Raw genomic sequence first — 21,230 nt, 5'->3', positions numbered from 1 at the left:
CCTAATTTATAAATGTCAAATAACAGTCCATACGAATAAACGACCTTTCCTCGGCACCCCTGCACTGGAGATGAGGGGGACCCAGAGGATTTGCTTCAACACACTTTGTCCTGCCCACTGGGTACTGTGAGAGCTCAAGGACCTGGGCTGGGAGCAGGCTGCCTGATGACTTGGGCAAGGAGCATGATCCCCCCACCGTGCCTCCCCTGCCTCCCGTGCAAAGTGGGGAGAGTGAGAGCACCCACCTCGACGTTGTGTAAGATTGAACAAATGAGGGCACGTCGAGAGCTTGTATCAGTGTTTGGCACGCACACATATACATGATTGCTGTTCTTTTTTTTTTTTTAAACAAAATGAGATCACACTTAATTGTATTTTGAAACTTGTTGTTTTAATTCAGTAACGCCTGTAGAATATCTTTCTTTATTTTATCTTATAACATTATTTTAATACCTCATAGTGTCCTTTCATATAGATATACTGCAGCTGGTTTAATTGATCTCCTGCTGTAGGATTTTCAGTGTTGTTTGTTCCTTCCTTCCTTCCTTTTTTGGTATTATAAACAATGACATCGTGAATATCAGTGCAGCTACATTTTTGTCTACATTCTTGAGTATTTCCTTAGCATGAATTCAAAGAAAACGAAATCACTGCATCAAACCTTTTTACGTGACTAAGGCTTTGGTAATATGGCCAGATCTTCACAGGTTTTCCAGAATTACACATGTCCCAGCCCCCACCCCTGGCCTGCAAGAGTAGGTTTCAGGATGGAGAGCTGCCAGCTAACTCCTACCGCACAGAAAACACAGGGCACAACCTTGATGCTTAGAAGTGCTTCCTTGCCTGAGCTTGCACCTGACCCGAATCCCCCAGGCCCCTTCCTGAGCCCGCCCAGACACCTGAGCCTCAGGGGCTCTCCCAAGCCCCGCACTGGTCTCTTTTAGCGGTTTTCATCATTTATCCCCCTTCCTGTAAAATTCAATCCTACGTGGTATTGTTACTTCATAATTTCTCCCACTGGATTGTCAGAATAATTCCTGTGGGGAAAAAGAGAAAGGTGAAATTATTCGACCTGAATCCACTTCTTTACTGATAACTTCTGCTCGTGGCTTTTCTGAAGGTTTCCTTTTCTTTCAGAAGCCTGCAAGTTCTCACTGATCCATTTTCTTATTGTTTCAGTTGCTGAAAGGAGCAGTTGGCCAGAAAGTAACACTGAACCCCACATAGAAAACGTCACCTTTGATCAGAACCAAATGAACTTTTCCACCATGGTCTCCGAGGAGGGTGTGAGGGCTCAGATCCCCAGAAAGAGCCACACTTCTTCAGATGCTCCAGAAAACGTCACTCCACAAACTGAAGCAGTAGATGCTAGAGAAAGAAATGACTCTTCTGGGAAGACGGATTTCACCATTTCCCCCTTTGGGGCTGACACAGCAACAGCTCTGACTTCCCAGAGCATCACCATAGGTGAGTGTGTGCCAGTGATGTCTGTTTTGTGCGTGTATGTCCCCTCCTGGAAAATGAAGTTTCTGCCTCTCCCTCTTCCCTGGTGCCCATCCAAGAGTCCTGGGCTGTGGGTCAGACCTGTGGCTTCGGCTCCTTCCATGGCACACTGTGATTGAGTTAGCAGCATAGACCAGGTGAGGGTGCAGATTTGCCGGAGGCCTGAGCAGTCCCGTGGAATAGACATTCCATGGCGAGACTGAATCCGAGCGACACCGGTGCCCGTGCCACGTTCCACAGTCTCAGAGGTACCAGGTCCTGTGGGCCACACAGCTGCGTTTGTGTGCACGTGGCTCCACTGGTGGTTCCTGCTTCAATCTGCACAGCTCCGTGGCTTGGGACTTTTTGCAGAAGGTTTCAAAAGGGGCTGGGGCTGGATGTACAAGATTTGACGGAGGAAGGGAAGACAAAGAAAACCTGCACCAATTAGGTACCTGCTGTATACCATCACACCTCTTCCCTCCATTCTCACAGCAAGCCAATGAGGTCACGTTATCCTCATTTTAGGAATTTGGAAACTGGAGGTAGGGAAGTTAATTAATCTGCTATGTCTAGGTCAAACAGCTAATAGGTTTTAGAGTTGGGATTTGAGCGGTCTGTGCATCTGAGCAAGGTGGGAGGGGTAGCTGAGGAGCGGGACGCGCAGACCATGTGAGGAAAGAGGAGAAACTTGGTCTCTTTGTGGGGTGGGAAGGCCAGCAGCTTCCCATGGGGAGGGTGTTGATGACACATGGAGGAGAGGACAATTGTGTGGTTGGGGTTAGGGGCAGTCATGGAGGACTGAGAAAACCTGGCAGTTTAGATTTGGTGTGGTGGGAAGCGGCACCAAAGGTTTTCGAACAGGGGCAGTGACATGATCAAAGGGAATTTGGGGAGGATTCAGCTGGCAGGCAGGTAGAAGATGTCTGGGGTGGGAGATGGGACAGAGTGAACCTGGAGTCAGGGGGACCACCCAGGCAGATGCCAGGTACTAAGATCCATGGCCTGGTGGCCTTGGGGCAGAGAGGAAGGGATCGGTAAAGACTCCTCACAAAGGAAAATTGATACGACCTGGCAACAGTCTCAAAGTAGAGGATGAAGCCATCAAAGATGACCCGATGGTTTCACGAGCTAGTTCCAGGAAGTCGGGCTGGGGACTCATTTCTATTAAGAGTACGAGCGACAGTATTTTATGTTCCACTCATTAGTGATGGACATAGAGCTTAGAACTGCACAGGATGCCGCCTGGGTGTGTTGGTCATGCAGATTTTGGAAATTTTGTTTATGTTGACTTCAAGTCAATTCTGAGACCAGCTTTGTGGAATGTGAGTCACGAGTCATGGTGATCAGAATCGGATCTTTGATTCCATATTGTCCGATTCTTAGCTTCATTGTGCCCCTTTTATAATAATTTAACCACTAAAAATGCTGTCTTTGTGGGTAAGATCCGAACACAGGCTTTGTCTTGGTTTGCGGTCTCTCATTCAGGAGTGAATTTTTCATAGAATGAATAATTGCTACTCATTTCTTCTCCGAGAGGTCAGAGGCCAGCCCGCTACCCATGACTCAGACATTTGGAAGTCTGCTGGTGGAATTGTAATTGTTGCCGTCTGCTTGCAGCTTTGGGAACGCTTCACTTGCCATCCAGCTCAGGGTCCGAAGGAAGAACTGCCCTTTCTCACACGGAGAGCGCAACATCCCCGGGTTCCCCGGCAGGAGAGAAGGAGCTCCCAGAAGAAGCCACCGTGCATAGCCAAGTGGCTGCCACTTGGGTTTTAGGCCAGTCTCCTCTTCCTGCTCTGGAGATGGGAGAAGAGATCACACTCTCCGGGAAGAGAAACGCCTCCGGACTGGCGCTCTCCTGGCTGCCTTTCTCCAGGACCCTGGCTTACTCCCCTCCCTCGGAGTCCTCCTCTGGTGAGTGCTCTTATCCCAGCCTGCCACGTGGAAGTCATCCAGAATAGAAGCAGTAGAAGCAGACAGCTCACTAGTAACATCCCTGTCACGGGGGTGGCGGGGAAAAGACGTTAAGGACAAATGCCAAGTATTTGGGGGCAGAAGTACCATCTGTACAATGTATCTCCGTCCTGACGTCCATCTTTAAAATATGTTTTCTTTAGCTGCGTAAGGAGGAACGTTAAGAGTTGGTCTGGTGGCTGCTCTAGGCCCTTTGTGTCCACCATCCCCTGCTTGTCCCCCGTCCCCCCACGTACACTAAGTGTTGTTGGTGTGTCTCCTTGCACAAGAGGCCACACTCTGGGGTGAGTGAAATGGTGAGCATTGCGTCATTTGATTAAGAGTTAGGTTTGTGTTTCTTCGTCATTGCAAAATTGTTTCTTGCAATGGCAAAGATAATGTAGATATCTTTTATCTAGGTATCGTTTATCTAGGTATCATTTAAAAAAACACAGTGCCGGTGTTGGCAAGGCTGCAGCAGCGGAGAACTCGCCTCTCTGCCTCTTGGGCATCTAGTCATCAGCTCAGGCTCCACACAGACACCTGTTCCAGCAGGCGCGTTCTGAGCCCTCTGAGCCTCCGTGCTGACCGCCCCTTCACACTAGGGTATCCAGAACCTATCTACCCAGAGGGACTGTGGTCCTCTCGAGGACACAGGCTGTGTCTATCACTTCTCTTAGGGTCCTTGCCATCCCAGAACAAGGTACAGTTGGTAGGTAATGGGGATTAACATGCGCCCCAGTATCACTGGGCTCCTCTAGCCATGGGCCTAAGAAAATGCTAGAAACTCTGTCCAACTTTTCTCTTCTCTGAGGTTTTATTCAGAGTCTGTGCATGCTGTGTGTGTTTTCATCCACATGCCTGAGGAAGCAGGACAGAAAGGGCTGGAAATATTCTTGGAAATAGAGGTTAGGTTGCTTCCAGAATTGCCATTTCCAAGTTTTCATAGGTCGGGATTTAGAGATACTTTGAAAGACTAGGGGTTTGGGTTTATGTCACCAAAGCAAAAATGGAACCTGGGCGTCCTTTCTGGAACGCCCATTTAAAGCAGCCAATTCCTCCTTTATGTACTCTGTATACAGTTTCTGCTAACTGGGTATGTATATAATTTATGATTCATGTTTTTAAGAGATTCCTTTCAAGATTATTCTTAAACATAGGTTAGATTGGATAAAAGCTATGAGCCTATTTCTAGCTTCAAAGGTCTGTGGTTCAGTGATTTACAACCAACTTTACTAAATGGTAGAAAGGAAGCATTTTCTAGGAAGCTACACTTTGATTCTGGTCAAGGTCATATAATATTTAGAATTTAAATTGAGCCCACTACTGTGGTTTATATTTTGAAAGTCAGCCGATGTTTCCAACTTCACTGGACTTGACTGTGTTGTCACCTAGATTTTTCAACATTAAAAAAATTAGTTGGCCCTCAAGCTCCTTGAGCATTCATTCTTTTAGAACCTTATACTTTTAGGGGTGCCTGACTCACACAGTCAGTGGAGCATGCGACTCTTGATCTCAGGGTCGTAAGTTCGAGCCCCATGTTGGGTGTAGAGGCTACTTAAAAACAAAGTCTTAAAAAAAAAAAATACCCTTATACTTTTAGTTTTTGAAGAGTTCTGCCATATCTTTCCTACTCCTTGAGTCTTTCACTGAGCATTTCTCTTCCTTTTTACTGACCTGGGTATTCTGTGCTAGGTTGAGGCCCGCCTTCCTTATCTAAGGCTTGGTGAGCCAGGAGTTACCTGCTTCCAAAAACTAGATGCGAGGACTCTAGGTGCTGTTAAATGAGGGCATGTTAAATGACCCATCTGGGGCCAGCCTCCCCCTTCCCTGCAGACACCTGAAGCCACGTGGGAAACACAGTTCTGCTTTCACTTTTAAAGCTGTATTTGTAACTGCTCACCTGCTCACCTGAGCTCTGGCATACCTCCTACCCGCCCTTAAGCCTAGACCCTGAGAGCTTCCTATCACTGCCTGAGCCTGACCGCAGGACAGGGGGTATTGCAGGCTGAGCGCTGAGAGAGCCGGCAGGACTTGCCAGAGGCAGACCTGGAGGCACCTCGCCCCGCTGGCACTCTGTAGAAGGGAAGCGAAGGGGGAGCGTGGGGGGGGTTGCCTGTTGACACTTGGCCACTTGGCGCCTCCGTCCACCAATAAATGCGACCCAGCGAAAGTCCTGGCACTTAGACCAGTCAGATGAGCTGTGCTCCCCTCAAAGTGAGCTTTCGCACGGCCCCTAAGAGCCTGGCCCGGGGAGGATGGGGCTCCCTATGAGAAACATGAAATTAGCCCAGCTGATCCTAAAGACCCTTTCTAGCTCCAGCCTCTGTTATTCCAAACACATCCAGCCCTGGTGTTCTGTGCTCCTGTCCCTCCTTGCTCTGCTACAGAGAAACAGGTGTGCAGCATAACCTCATCTGAGGCCTGGCTAGCCAGGGGTTCCCTGCTCCCACAAATAAATTATAGCCCCGGAATGTATGCCTTAAAGCAGGTATAGGCCCAGACCACTAAATCAGATTTTTAAAAAGAGACCAGAAGCCATTTGAAATGATTTTTCTGTTGCTTTATAGCTTTCTGTACTTTCCATATGTTCTGTAAGGACCATGTACTATTTGATCATTGGGGGGAAATAAGTCAGTAAAGCAACTAACAAGAAAAAGTTCTCTTTTGAAGGCGGAAAGAGATATGTATATGTTGAATTGGGTGAGAATGGCTACAATTGAGCACTAAATTTAGTCCTGAGCTTCCTGGAAACCAGGGCACAAAGGGAAACTGGGTGGGGCGCAAGACCATTGTCAGATAAAGTAAGCAGACAATTTCATCCATAGGCATGAGTGTATTGGGGGCCGTGAACTCTAAGACGACTGTTTATGTAAGGAATGTTGAGAATCGAAATAGAAAATGCCACCAATTGCTATTTTGAGGAAATTGTGCTAATGTTCTTTAAAAAGCGGTATTTTATATAGATTCTCTGTAGGAGCTCAGGGTGTAATAATGGATCTCAACTCATGAAAGTATTTCTGTGGGTAGCTGAGCCAATGTGGTCCAGGTAAATTGCTTTGTGGTGATTTCACTTTGCAAAGGAAGAGAGCATACATAACTCAGGAGATTGTAGATCTAGCTACCTTCCTCAACTATCAGCTGCTTCTGCTAGATTTCTGGCAGGTTCTGGACAGCAGTCAAGCCAAGGTTGAATATTTGCTGCATGCCTGAGGTCCCAGCGTTTTGTGTTGCGATTGGAGAGTAACCCATATACTTTTACCAGATGGGTGGGCGTTCTTTCTACCTCCTGTTATAAAGATTAGGGAACCTGGCTTGTTTCTGCTCCCCAAATGGATGGTCTCCCCATTTTTGAATAGGTGCTTCAAGGGTAGAAATGAGCAAGGGATGGCAGTTATTAAATAACCAATATTGTTGGCCTGCTGATTAGAAACATGGTAAATTTTCCCCTAGATGTATTCAGCAGGGAGAATAGTGCAAGTGGTGACTATAGATGAGTTTGACCAACCATTCTCTCTTTTTGTTAAGAGGCACCACGTGTATCAAAGTATTCACTGCTTCGTAGCTTTACTGTGAGGGTTCAGTGAGATTATGTATATCAAGGACTTACTTAGCAAAACGTATAAGGGTGTATATAAGATACTGGCACATCGTACTTGGTCAGTAAATGGCAGCTTTTAATAGTGACGGTGGGATGATGAAGCAGTGTTCCACGGATCCTTGGTCAGGGACACCATAGCCATTGTCCTTTTGTGGCTTTCAGCGTTGGTGACTTCTGTAATTGTATTTCTGTGGCCATTGATCTGCTATACATGTGTTCAGGCTGAGTCCAGTGTAACGGCCACTGTACAGTGAGTTGATGAAATCATCAGTTGGCTAGGAACAAAAGTGCTTTGAAAGAGCACCCAGCAACTGATGAGGTTGGAAGTTGGCAGATTCAGACGATGGCTCTAATGACAGTAGGCTGAGAGCCAAGGGGTGAGTGAGGATTTGGGGCATATCTATATTATGTGTTCCTTTTTTTATACTAATGCATTTATGCTTGTTTGGTTTTGTTTTTGAGTAAGGGTGTGTTTAAGTAGGCTAGGACTCTATTTTTGGGGTCCAGTCGATTTTTTTGTGTTTCAATGACTAGCTGTACAGATTGCTTGCATCTTCCTTCTGCTTTCCTGAAGGCCCAGTGAGCAGAGCTATGGGCTGTGTTCTAGGTATAGCTGGTTCCATGGTTTGGACAAGAGGAGGAACCTTTGTGTTTCCTGTGCTCGCTCGCTCTCTAATTACATTTAATATTTATTTGTGCTTTTGGTCACAACTGCACATAGGACTGGTCTTCAAAGGACTTTTTTTTTTTTTTTAAGATTGTACTTACCCATTTTAGAGAGAGTGCAAGCAGGGGGAGGAGCAGAGGAAGAGGGAGAGGGAGGGGGAAAGAATCTCAAGCAGACTCTGCACTGAGCACGGAGCCTGATGTGGGGCTCAGTCTCACCACCCTGAGATCAAGACCCAAACCCAAACCAAGAGTCAGACAGTCAACTGACTGAGACTCCCAGGTGTCCCTTTAAGGGACCATTTATTATGAGAACTTAATTCTTCCCTTTCTGGGTCATAAATAACAGCTTGAAACCTTTCATTATGAAGGTATAGAGTACTTTTTATTATTTTTGGCTTAAAAAGAAAAATGTTTTTTCTTGCCTTTGGATCTCGCCAGCCATGTTTCTTCCCACTCACCATGCTTTCCTGTGGTTTATTCCTGTTTGGAATGAGGACGTCAGTGTGCCCTTCCAGAGGCCAGTTCTCAGGGAGTCCTGTGGAAAGTTCTTTGTGGAAGGGAGCCATCAGCAAGCCACCTTACTTCTGGGGAAAAGATTGCATATTTTGACCAAAATGGCCTATAATTCAATTTTTGAGGTTCTTGACAATTAATCCAGTGTCTGCCATCCCTTTCATCAGAAAAAGTGTTCCCAGCCTGGAGTCCTTGATCTCCCAGGGGTCCACTGGGGTAGTACGTAAGCTTGGGAGCTGGTCTCCAAAGCCTAATGACACTGACTATAGTAATGGAGCCTGCTCGCTTTTGGATGGAATTAAATCAAATCAGTGGGGTAACATTGAGTATCTCCTGCTGACTAGAAGCTCTGTTACTTCTTAAATGCAGTTCAGTTAATAGTCTTTCAAAACATCACATTTACGTGGCCATGAGGTGGGAAATAATAAAGAACCTTTGATGGGGACAAGGCCGGGAATTATTGTTCTAGGCTAGTAGTATTATTTCCATTGTGGTCTGCAGAGCCCTGACCTCCCCAGGGGTGACCCGGCGGCTGGGCTCCTGGAACCGCTTTACTTTTATTCATTTATATATATGGGTTTTAATCTACAATAGCATTTGAACAAAAGGGTTACATTGCTAAAATAAAACAAAACAAAAACCTGTACCTTATCACAGTGGCCTACCCCTGTATAATCTCTAAGCTGGAATTCCAGAGTAGAAGTTTTTTCCTTCCTCTATAAAAACCAAGGCAAAGAATGTCTAGAGGCTTTCTCCCATCTTCCCTTCAGCTAGAGCCAAAGCTTTCCACCGTGCTTGGTGAGGGACCTCACCACTTCTTTACCCGTAAAGAGAGAGTGATGTGTTTATCTGTATTTAGGTCCACGTTATCTAGATTTATCCCCCCAAAATGTAATAAGCATTATTTGTATCTAGATACAGCCCTGATTTTCTTTTTTTTTCTTTTTTTTTTTTTTTTAAAGATTTTATTTATCCATTCGGCAGAGATAGAGACAGCCAGTGGGAGAGGGAACACAAGCAGCGGGAGTGGGAGAGGAAGAAGCAGGCTCACAGCAGAGGAGCCTGATGTGGGGCCCGATCCCACAACGCCGGGATCACGCCCTGAGCCGAAGGCAGACGCCTATCCGCTGTGCCACCCAGGCGCCCCTGATTTTCTTAAACCCCCGAGCATTCTTTAAGCATATTTTCTTCCATTTTAGCTTCTGGAAGCACAGAGGAGCTAAACAACCCCACTATTCTCCCAAGTGCCTTGGCGAGTCAGACAGAGAATGTGCGTGTTGCCACGACGCTCCCCATTGGTGTCCCAGGGACACTGCAGTCTTTAACCGTCAGTCTGCGGCCTCTAAATGAGATGGAGAGTTTCCGCAGGGACTCTGAAATTGCCAGGACTTCAGTATCAGCCCATTCTTCACCCTTTGAGGCAGAGTTGCGAAGAAACAGTGAAGTAATCAGGAACCCAGGGGGTGCGGAATTCATCGAGCCGTCCACAGGAAATGGATTTGGCCTCGCATCTTCCGGGGTCTCCGTGGGATTCTGGCAAAATGATTCCCCAAGTAAGTATTTAATCTTTACTTGGTCTGTTATGGACATTTAAAAATTGTTGGATTGTCTTGAAAGATGACTCCAAGACCGTTTGCCATCTCAAAAAATAAATAAATAAATAAATAAAAGGTGTTTCCTTAGCTAGCGCCATCTCCTTTACCTGGTGTACCTCCTTATCACATTTTGATTTACATCCTCATGAAAACATTGTGAAGTTCGTCAGACAGGCACCATGCCCCCTACTTCTTTACAGACAAGGAAACTAAGGCTCAGAGGGTTGAAGAAGTGAGGGTGCGTTCGTGTCACTTGTTCGCAGCAGAGTTGAGAGCTCGGCCTCGGAGCTGGCACCGTGGATGGCCTCTTAACCACCTGCGGGATTGTCCTCAGGGAGAGCTGGCCTGCTCTTTCAGACTAGCTGGAGTTAGTTTACGTATAGCTCATTCTTCCAAAATAATGTGCACATATAAATGTATTCCTCCAAATGCATCGTTTTCAGTATACTCCCTATAGTTTATTTTTTGTTTGCTATACCTGAAAATTCGAATTACCTTTATTAATAATGGAAGTGCTTGAGAAGAATGCTTCTGACCAAGCACTATATGTAGGCACATCGTGTGTGTGGGACATAACACACTCCGTCCCTTGACCACTTTTGGGGAGAGAGAATAAAACCCCCAAGCCTATAAGTTAGTCTGCTACTTTGCACATTCTCTTTAAAAGCTCCCTTCTTTGCCAATGCTTATTTTTAGTATTGCTATCTTATTGACACTGAAGAGTTTTGAAATAATTATTTAGACTATGAAAACGCCCGTCAGGTTACACATATAATAAATACTCTACAAGGTCCTCACGAAGGGAATCTTTGCTTAGAGAGGACTCACGTCTTGGTTGTTGGGGAATCTCTTCCACATCCATGCCATGGCCTTTGTTTCCCTGACCCCTTACAGCCTTGGGAGGAGACCGGCTTGCCAGCAGCTCGGAGGCAGAGAACGGAAGCCCCGTGTCTCAGACCGAGGCTGTGTCCAGGTCCGTCCCGTCGGGCAGAAGTGGAGACAGCACAGCACGCGGATTCTTGACCAACAGCAAGACACTCGCAGATGTGACAGGAAGCTCTGCTTCCTATCCTGAAGTTGTGAACGCTTCAGTGTTGACCCACTTCTCAGCCTCTGCCCCCCAGTCTAGAGGAAGTGACAGAGCACTGGGCGATAGGAGCTACGCTGAACCGGCCACCGAATCGTTGTCCTCATCCTCCTCAGAGAGCCTGGATTCCTCAGCACCACGTGGCGAACGCTCGAGTGAGTCCCCCCTTCGCAGGACTGCACCTGTAGAGCGCGGAAGGGCCTGCGAGGCCTGGGCTGTTCTGTGGCACAGTAAGGCCGGGCGGTAACGGAGCCCCTCCGGAGGCCCCTCTGCTCTCGTCATCCCCAGGCCGTTCCTCCATCTGTATAGCCCCACTTTTTTTCTGGTACATCTCCCAGGAGCTGCTCTTGCCACCAGCCCCTTCCACACACAGCTCAGGGACTTCTCTGTCCATCCATGTCCTTCCGTCCCCTGCAGCCCACCCCATGCCTCCATACCTGCCTCAACCACACAGTTTCTGGAAGGTGAAAATACTACCTTCTCAGGGGCGGTTGTTCACCCCGGTCCAGACATTCCATAAGAGCAACTCTTCCTCCCCCTGGTTTAAACAGCTTTGTGGAGCTGTAATTCACATTCTATGCAATTTGTCCATTCAAAGTGTACAATTCAGTGTCTTTAGTATATTTACAGAGTCGTGTAGCCAGCACCGCGGTCTGATTCCAGAACGCTTCCAGCACCCCAGAAAGAAAGCCGGTGCTCATCAGCACTCGCTCCCCGACTCTCATCCTCCCAGCCTCTGACAACCACTAACTTACTTTCTGTCTCTGCGGCTTTGCCTATGAAATCCTACAATCCACGGCCTTTTGTGTTTTTTGCTCTGCATACCGTTTTCACGGTTCCTCCCTGTTGTAGGCTGTGTTGGGGCTCCATCCCTCTGTGTGGCTGGTGACATCCCCTCGTGTGCACGCATCACATCCAGTTCATGCTTTCATCAGTTATTGCACGTGTGGGGCTTTCGCACCTTTTGTCTGTTATACTACTGTGAGCGTTCCTGTACGCGTTTTCTTGTGGACGTGTTTTACATTTTCTTGGAATTGCTGGGTTATAGGGTAGCTCTGTTTTTAACCTTTGAGGAATCGTCAGACTGCTTTCCAAAGCGGCTGGCCATCTCGTAGTGCCACCACAACGCGTGAGCATTCCCGTTCCTCGGGGCCTCCCCAGCACTCACTGTGGATGTCTGTTGTGATGATGGCCAGCCTCGTGGACATGAAGTGGCGTCCCAAGTGGTTTTGATTTGCATTTTCTAGCTAATGATGTTGAGCATCTTTTCACTTTGGGAAAAGCCTGTTCGGATCTTTTGACCATTTTAAAATCGGTTGGGAGTTTCTTCCTGTAGTCTGGACCCTAGTCCTCTCTCAGACCATTTGCAGACATTTTCTCCCATTCTGTGGGTTTTCTTTTCACTTTTCTGACAATATCATTTTTTTGCAGCATAGAGGTTTTTAATTTTGATGAAGTCCAATTTATCAATTTGAGAACACTTCTTCTTTGATGGTCCTTTTTAATAATGTTTTTGGTTAATTTTATCAACAATTCTCAGCCACCTTGTCAATGTAAAGTGTGTGCTGACTAAAGCAAAAATGCAATAATTTGCCTTTTAAGCTTACAATGGGTTTAAATCTTTAACCTCTCCACCACTGGTGATAGCAGCTCCATTTCCCCCATATGAACATCCTAAATGATGAGGAAAATTAGCGTTTATTACTACTGATGTGATGTGGAAAAGCATATGCTTATCATGAAAGAGTAGCACGTGTATGGGTGGGGAATATTTGTGCTTTTTCATGTGTGCATGGAAAGTGCATGATCTGTCTCCTAGACAAAAGGATTCGTTTTCCACCCCACGATGTGGGGCTCAGAGGCTTCTCCTTCTCAAACCAGGAGCTGAGGTGGCACGCCCTTTCCCGTGTGCGAGCACCCTTCACTCTGCAGTGCGTGCTCCGCTGGTTTGTGTGCGAAACGCGATCTCAGTGTGAGTGGGTCTTAGGGTTCAGTTAGAAAGAGCCAGATGAGAAATAGCCTCATTCCCAAAACCAACTCACTGTCGGTTAACCTAGTGATTTATCTCGTTGGCTCTGAATCACTCAAAGTGGACTCGTTCTGCCATCCAGCCTTTCAGAGTTCTGGGTCTGTTCCTTTTTCTGGGCTTGGATGCAGCCCCTCTGTTTCAGGCCACGACTCTCAACTTTCTGAACTCTATAAGCTTGATGGGGTTGTTTGCCTGAATTCCATTTAAGAGTCTTATAATCTCCGCAGCCCTGGCCTTGTCGCCTCTGCCCAGGGAATTTGTGCTCTGGTATACTCAGCTCTCAAGCCGCTCCTGGTGGACTTCCCATGGGTCTCTTAAAGCCCTTCAGCCTGGTCAGGTCACATCTCTCCCTCCTTCCCGGCTGTCTCAGTGCTACTCCAGGTCACTGTGTATCCCCGTCCCCACACTCATTCCTGTCACTTAATGCAAACCTATCATGAAGTGAGCTTACCTAACATGCAGCTTTACCTCTATGGGGTATCAAGAGCTAGTCTGGGGGTGTCTGGCTGGCTCAGTCAGTAGAGCATGAAACTCTTGATCTTGGGGTCATGAGTTCGAGCCCCATGTGGGTGTAGAGATTACTTAAATAAATAAACCAAAAAAAAAAAAAAAAGAACTAGTCTGGTCTGGCAATATGAATAAAAATCAGGGAAAGAACTTGTTTTCTCATAGAACCAGATTATGAAGTATTTAGGCCAGGAAGAGTTGGACTTCATTTCCATAATTTCTGAAAGAGTTTATTTGGTAATCTAAGAGTCTTTGAGCTTATAGCATAAAACATACACCCAAGAAAGGAGGAAAAGGATATTTATTCATGCATCACGTGTCCGTTCCCACCAAGAAAATAAACAAATTCATTAATAAAACAAAAATTGGGGTACCTGGGTGGCTCAGCTGGTTAAGCATCCAACTCTTGGTTTTGGCTCAGGTCGTGATCTTGGGGTCATGAGATTGAGCCCCTCGTAGGGCTCCAGGCTTAGCGGGAAGTCTGCTAGAGATTGTCTCTCTCCCTTTCCCTCCTCTCTGCCTCTCCCTGCCCCCACCTGCTTGTACATGTGCACTTGTGTGTGCACTCTCTCTCTCAAATAAATAAATAAATAAATCTTTTTTTTACAAATAAAAAAAAAAAATAACAGAGAACAGAAAATAAGCATCTTTAACCTCCAACCACTGTGCCTCTCTCACCAGTGCGTTAAGGGAAAAACTGACACTCTAAAAGAATGATAAGCCCCGTGTCTTTGCAGGTATTACTGGCCTGACCGGGAGGAAAAAGCCTTACAAGTAATGGGAGGGTCTCCCTCCTGGGCCCCCTCAGAAAGTCTAAAGCCCCAGTGGGGTGGTTAGTCTTTTGCTGAGCATTCGCCTCCCTAGCCACCACCACCAACTTCCCTGACGTAAACTCTATTTATATTATGTATCACCGAACAGAAACACGGTATTGATCCTGTTCACTGAAGTGGCAGACTTCCCATAAATCCAGGTCACCTGAACGGATGTGCTGGTTTGCAGGGCCTCTTAAGCTTTCGGTCATGATACGTGTTTGCAGGAAGCATCACGTGGGGGTTTCCCACGTGCGAATTTCCGCTAAAGACCCGGGAAAACACAGGGGAGCACTTTGGCTACCTTCATGCAGGCAGTGAGGCTCATTCCTGGGACTCCTGCACGACCGGCCAGCCCTGTACCGACCGGCCGTCCCCCTTCAATCTCCTTGCAGCCACTGAAGACGGCCCGGAGCCCGGAGGCAGTTCTGACGTGGAGGACAGGACTTCCCAGGCTCACCACCCGCACACCTCAGCTACTTTCACCGGGAATGGAGAGCGCACGCTGCGGTCTCTCACCAACGCAAGCACAACGTCTGGGGACGTGGGGCACTCTGGGCTAGTGCCCAGAGAAACCGAGAGCGCCACCCAACACGGGAATGTGACCGTGACTGGTGACGCCCACTTGGCCTCGGGTTCACTGGCGGCCTCGCCAGCCCTGGGAGGTGAGGAGCGGGATCTCTGCCCACATTCCTTCAGCTCACCTGTCGGCGTACTCACAGTCCTAGGATGATTACGTCTGCTGTCAACCCAGAAAGTGCCTTATAAGCTCTGTCGGAAGAGAACTTTCTGGGTTCTCCCACTTCCCCCGACTTGCCTCAGCCATGTATGATGTTGTCTGCCAGGATGCTTGGAATAAAGGAGACCAGCCAGTTGTGGCCAAAGTCAATCTCCTGGGAAAGAAATATCTCATTATCATTATACAGAATGGAAAATTGGGAGGGTTTTCCTTTTTCCATTTAGACATAACAATTGTTCTATTGGGGTCTTAAGAGCTTTTCAGATACCAATTTGCTTTTATCAAAAAAGGCATGTGGAAGGAATTTGGACCTATTCCCTATTCTTCAGCCACTGGCCCCACTTCTCTCTTATTACCATTTCCATTGCTGCCACCCACACTCCCCCCAGGAGGGCGAATGTCCTCCGCACAGACTCTGCCCGTTCCTGCCTGCCCACACCGCTCATCCAGAGCGCTCGCCATCGAAAACCGCCTCTCCAGAGAAAGCGTAGCTTATGTGTTTGGGAGATTTCTTGTTTGTTGAATTGACCTAACTTCAGTTTTTCCATTTGCAGTCACCGGAACTAGCTACAATCAAGTGAGTGGCACGGATGTGGAACAGAGGACTTCCAGTGACTACACAGACCACACCTACGTCTCATCCACTTTCACCAAAGGAGAACGGGCATTGCTTTCCATTATAGACAACAGTTCATCCCCGGACTTAAGGGGGAGTTCTACCTCTCCTACTAAGATGTCCAACTCTTCACAGTCAGACTATGCCTCTTCTCAGGCTCAGACTGAGAGAAGTAATGTGTCCTCCTATGAAAGGGAGTATGCCCAGCCTTCCACTGAGTCTCTGGCTCTGCGCACAGCCAACGTTCCCTCCTACACACCCACCATTAACGTGCCCAACACTTTGGTTTCCCTGGACACTGATGCTGCATCGATTGGTGACTCTTCTCCTTCTTCAGGTCCCCCTTTGCCCCTGCCCTCAGTGTCCCAGTCCCACCAGTTGTTCTCATCAATCTTGCCATCAACCAGGGCCTCTACTCTTCCATTGCAGTCCATGCCCGATGAGCCCACGCCTATGTCTTCCTCACCACCACCCTTACCCGTATCCCTGACAGCATCTACCCCTGCCTCGCCGTCTGCCTCCCAAACAACCCTACCACCTTCACCTTCTACCCTGGTCCTGCCCAGGGCAGGAGACACTCCTGTGACTTCGGTTCAGATGGAGACAACCACATTATCTGTGGCAATGCTCCCCAGTAGTCAAACAGCAGATCCTAAGAACCAGAGTAACCCATACCATGAGAAGGTCATTACAGAATCAAAGCCACCGAGCCTGGAGTCTCTGCCCACAGAGGCCACTGAGGCTGTAACAATGAGGTCTACGTCAGGGATCCCTATGCTCTCGACCTTAACAGTGTCCTCCACTCAGCAAACCCTTCCAGCCACGAGCACCAGCATACCCCAGACGTCTCCAGCTTTGACAACCACCGTTCTCGAGACCTCTCATCCCTTTAACCCTGCATCAACCACAGCAGCTCCGATGGCTGACCCCACAACAGTACAGACTACGGCTGAGAAACAGCTCTTACCAACCAGCCCTGAAATCCCAGCACCACGGATCTCCACACAAAGTGCTGTCACCACAGAAAGGAGCCAAGGCCATGGAGGTGCTACCAGCCAATTGACCCCCACGACCGGTGTACACACATCAGTGAAAGGATTGACCCCAGGGCCTGGTGTGACGGAAGAGTACAGCCCAGCTTCACATTTCCTCAGAACATCTCCTCCCCCAACCACAGGCGTCTCCCCGGCTGAAGCACTGACTCCTACGTCTACGACCTTCGTTGCTCAGAGCAGCACACCGTCACCAAAAGCATTGTCATCTCCAGCCTCAGGTAAAGGGCAGTCACACAAGCACACTGTGGGCTGACAGGCTCGGGATTGGTGGGAACATGTGGCAAGGGCTGCTGTGTGCAGTAGGTCAGTGTCTGTGCTGTCACCTCATCAGATTATGTCATGTGGACCTCATGTTCTCACCTCTGAGTTACAGAACTCTTCCTAAAGGAAGAGGGGAGGATGCCATTGGCTGCATGTGAGATCCGTAGGTAGGGCCACTGTAGCTTGTAATGCCCCAAACTGCAAGAGCCTTTCAAGGTGCCTCAGAGTCTTCCAAGGCCAGAGCAGGGCAGTGATGTGGGATTGGGCGGTGGAAACACTGCAGTCGAGAAGCTTCAGGTGGCCTTTCTGAGACACGGAGTGAGGATGCCCTGCTCCCAGGTCAGAGCCCTGAGCTTCTCAGTCACTGGGAAGGCTTCTCTGGATCCGAGGGAAGCCCAGGCTCCTTGGTCTTCCTGAGAGTGTGTTGCTAGTTGACAAATGCAGGTAAAGGGACATGTTCCATAAGAGGACAGTGAACTAACCTTTTCCCGTAGTGACAGGGTGACCCGAGCTCCTTTACACTGCCCTTGAGCCTATCTTTATATTCGTGTTCAAGTGGCTGGTACAGGGAAAGTAAAGCCATTCACATGACTCTTCATAATTTAAGGAAAGGTAGAAGGAATTAGAGTGATACGTCTTCTGATGTCATGTTCAGAATCGTACCTTTGGTTTGTCCAGACGCAGGAAAGGAACACTGCTGTTGGTGCAGGGGTGAAATGGAGACCGACACCTTAAGGAAGGAGGAAAGAGGAGAATGCTTTGTAGCGACTAGAGCAGGGAGCTCAGTTAGTGTCCGCGTTCCAGCCAGTCAGCCACGGCCAGCTGGAGGGCGGGAGGGCCGTCGCCACCCCTGCCGTCAGCCCGCCCACGCCTGGCACATTGGTGCCTTCTTTGTGCCAGTGACCCGAGCACCTCTGGGAGATGAAAAGTGGATTCTTCTCCAGGGAGGCTGGGAGCCCTGCTTCAGGACTCCAAGAGGAGCTTCATTTCCAGCCAAATACATTCCAGTACCAGATGGAACATAATTCACAAATCCCCCTTAAAGCCGATTACGGTCATTACACCGATAACTGTAGGGAGAATTAGTAGCATCATTCCTGGCTGTTAATATGGTTTTTCTGACAGTATCCACAGGGCAGTGTGTGGTTGTGGAGGTGCTGTGTTCCTAGAGGTGGTTTTAGGGATATTTAAGGTAGCCTTGGCGAATAGGGACACCATCTTTAGGGTTAGCTTGTTTGTTTTAGGGGGTTATTTTTTTGGCGTTACAACTCTTGACTTCTGCCGCCTTTTTCTCAACTTCTACCAGCGATTATTCTGCTTGGAAATGATGCAGTTGTGTCGTGGGTTTCGGCTCTCCTGAGCACGTGTCAGAAGTCTTCAGTGGGCAGTTATTATATAACTGGAGCACGACAATGCTGGTTCGAGATACCAAAACCCAGAGTTGTGGTCTCTGCCCCGGGGGCCGGGAGTCCAAGGTGACGTTGAAGCCTGGGCACCTTCAGGGCCTAGATGAATCAGAGAGGGCTCGTCGTCACATTATGCAAAGAGAGGGCGCCGGAGTGCATGACTTCGGTTGTTTTTCCAAATGAATGCTCCATATGTGGAGGCCCAGTTATATTTTGAGATTTTTTTTTTTTTTTTTTTTTTTGGAAAGGGGGAATCGTGGAGCAGGGAGGATGGTTAATCAGGGACCTCTTCCCCCCTGACGTGTACTTTCAATTGGCATGGATTCAGGTAGAATTTTCTAAGTGTCAAAGACAATATAATCATCAGTCCTGAACGGAGCTACCTGTAAGCATGTCAGCAGCATTTGGCTTTGAAGCGGTTCTTGCATTCAGGGGTCCAGTTGTCTAACACGTGTGTAACACGTGTGTGTGCTCGCAAGCTAGTGCCGGGATCCCGCCCCCCCGCATCTCTCCTGCACCTCCCACGAACCTGTTCTATGTTAGTAGTGTGACCTTTCGGGGCGAGTCAACAGAAATAAGCAAAAATCAAATATTAGCCGGGCAAATTAAATATTTACCTAGAGCCACTTTTACATTTCCTCTGGGATTAACTGCTTTATTCCTGGAATGTGTTTTTAGTTAACAGCTGTGCCACTAACCCTTGTCTTCACGACGGGAAATGCATTGTGGACCCCACCGGCCACGGGTATCGATGTGTGTGCTCACCTTCCTGGCAAGGGGACGACTGCAGTGTGGGTAAGAGGAAAAGTCATCTCCAGGGGTCTGTGCCACAATATCTCATTGAAATAGGCAATAACACTATTTCCCTTCAAAGCGTAGGAGAGTGAGATTTTTTCTAATTAATACCCTGCTGATTGGAGAGTTAGCATGCTAATGTGTTGTCTGCAGAATAAGGTCAGACAATAACATTGACAAGACTCCCTGATCTGGCTCCATTCTATTGGCTCCCTACATCCCTACCACACTGGACGGTCTACAGCTCCCTAAAGACCCCTGTGCTTCCCTGCCTCTGGCCTTCTCTGCGCTGAGTGCCTCAGGCTACCCCCTACCCCCCATCTGCTTGTTAAAGTCTTTCCAGTCTTAGTTCAGATGTTATTTGAAACAGTCCTTAATTCTCTCTTCCGTCGAAATCTTCCACTCTTTCTGTACTTCCAAATCCTGATTCGTATTTATAGTTAGTTGTACACATGGCTGCCTCTGCCCTCAGCACACTGGCAGCCCCTCGAGGACAAGGGTAGCATCCTCCTTATCTCTGGGGCCCCACTGCCCTTAGTGCCATTTGGCTCTTAGTAAGTGCTTACCAGACTGGATAATGATTTAACAGTATGGCCCTCTTTTCTCTCCTCTCCCCTGCAGATGTGAATGAGTGCCTCTTGAACCCCTGCCCACCCCTGGCCACGTGCAACAACACTCAGGGATCCTTCACTTGCAAATGCCCGGTTGGCTACCAGCTGGAAAAAGGAATATGCAATTTGGGTAAGAGAATGAATCTATCCTGGAATATATTCTGCACCACAATATATTTTTTAAAATAACGTTTATTGTTTTCCTCCCTAAACAAAATGGGTATTTGTCCAAGGTATAAACCTAAGGAATATAGAAAGAAGTGAAATTGCTGCCTATTTTTCAGTCACTCAGAGATAATAGCACCTTATTTGCAATCTTTTTAAGTGTGCATTATATTTTTATATAGGTGAAACCACGTGGTATTTGTACAAACTTTATATCTTAAACATTTTTCCATGTTATTAAAAATATGATACAAATTTCCTAAGGACCGCACGGACATGCCATTATTTGTGCACAACACTATTTGCCTAACCATTCTACCCCGCAGTTTGGAAAAAATATATATCAAAGGGATCTTCTAAGTACATAGTTAAAAAAAAAAATTTTTAGAGAGAAAAAAGAGAGAATAAAACCCTGATTATCCTGCCACATCCACACATTCTTTTCAATTGTAAAAATGACCTTCACAGTCCTGTCCATAGGCAGATACATTTTTACAAAGCTGCTGTAATTGGACCATACATTTTGTCCTATTTCATTCCCTAATTTGATAGTCTTGAAGCTGGTTGATTTTACATACAATCTCCAGTTTACAGGTTAAAAAGCAAACGCAGATGAAAACTAAGGTCCTGACGAGGTGCTAAATGGCCAAGCTTATGCACCTGTTTGCTGAGAGGCCAAGTTCCAGCTCATAGCTCCCAACACATAATAATGTGTTCGTCCTAAGAGCTTTCTTGCACACAGGGTCTAACCCTGCTTTAGAGTGCTGAGTTCAATACATAACTTGTTGAAGAAATGAGAAGTGCAGAACATAGAGTTATCCAAGCTGGATACAAAAACTGGCAGGTGGAGTGACTCATCTTTGAATCATCTTCAGTTGAACAGTGTGATGGTTAACATACAAAAAGTGCTCAGTAAATATTTTTTTGAGAGAACAAATGTCTGTGACCTTTGGAAAGTGTTATTTGCATGATTTCCTATCGCCCACAGGCTGAGGGGAATCATCAGATTTTGTAGGGAGGTTGTGTCAGATGACAAAACCAAAATGGTTAGGTAAATGAGGCTGATGTCCTTGATGATCCTTAAGGGAGAACGCAGTGGCCTGGGGAGTCTGGGGCCTCACAGGCAGGGGAGCTCTCTCCCTGAGGGGTTTGGGTAAGGATGAGTTTGGTAGAATGTTAGAAGCAGGGGGTCACTTCTGAAACAGCCTGATTGGCTAGGATGGCATATCTGACCTTATTTAGAAAGATCAAGGACAAGGGGGGGGCGCCTGGGTGGCTCAGTCGTTAAGCGTCTACCTTTGGCTCAGGGCATGATCCCAGGGTCCTGGGAT

At 47.4% G+C, this 21,230-nt stretch overlaps 1 protein-coding gene across 2 annotated transcripts in view; it reads left to right on the top strand.

The window, feature by feature from the left end:
- The window catches only part of HEG1 (heart development protein with EGF like domains 1), a 77,489-nt gene that overhangs the window by 18,415 nt on the left and 37,844 nt on the right, over nt 1–21,230 (top strand). For both annotated transcript variants that reach the window (XM_034659792.1, XM_019797003.2), the window contains exons 2-9: nt 1,180–1,467; nt 3,103–3,399; nt 9,421–9,774; nt 10,711–11,058; nt 14,647–14,916; nt 15,545–16,879; nt 19,007–19,123; nt 19,745–19,864. In XM_034659792.1, the coding sequence (XP_034515683.1) occupies nt 1,180–1,467; nt 3,103–3,399; nt 9,421–9,774; nt 10,711–11,058; nt 14,647–14,916; nt 15,545–16,879; nt 19,007–19,123; nt 19,745–19,864 (3,129 nt within the window). The remainder of the gene's footprint in view (nt 1–1,179; nt 1,468–3,102; nt 3,400–9,420; nt 9,775–10,710; nt 11,059–14,646; nt 14,917–15,544; nt 16,880–19,006; nt 19,124–19,744; nt 19,865–21,230) is intronic.

Source organism: Ailuropoda melanoleuca, chromosome 1 (genome assembly GCF_002007445.2).
Source record: "Ailuropoda melanoleuca isolate Jingjing chromosome 1, ASM200744v2, whole genome shotgun sequence".
In the NCBI taxonomy this organism is placed as follows: Eukaryota; Metazoa; Chordata; class Mammalia; order Carnivora; family Ursidae; genus Ailuropoda; species Ailuropoda melanoleuca.
Note: the sequence above shows the minus strand (reverse complement) of the source record. Positions and strands in the feature narration are given on the sequence as shown.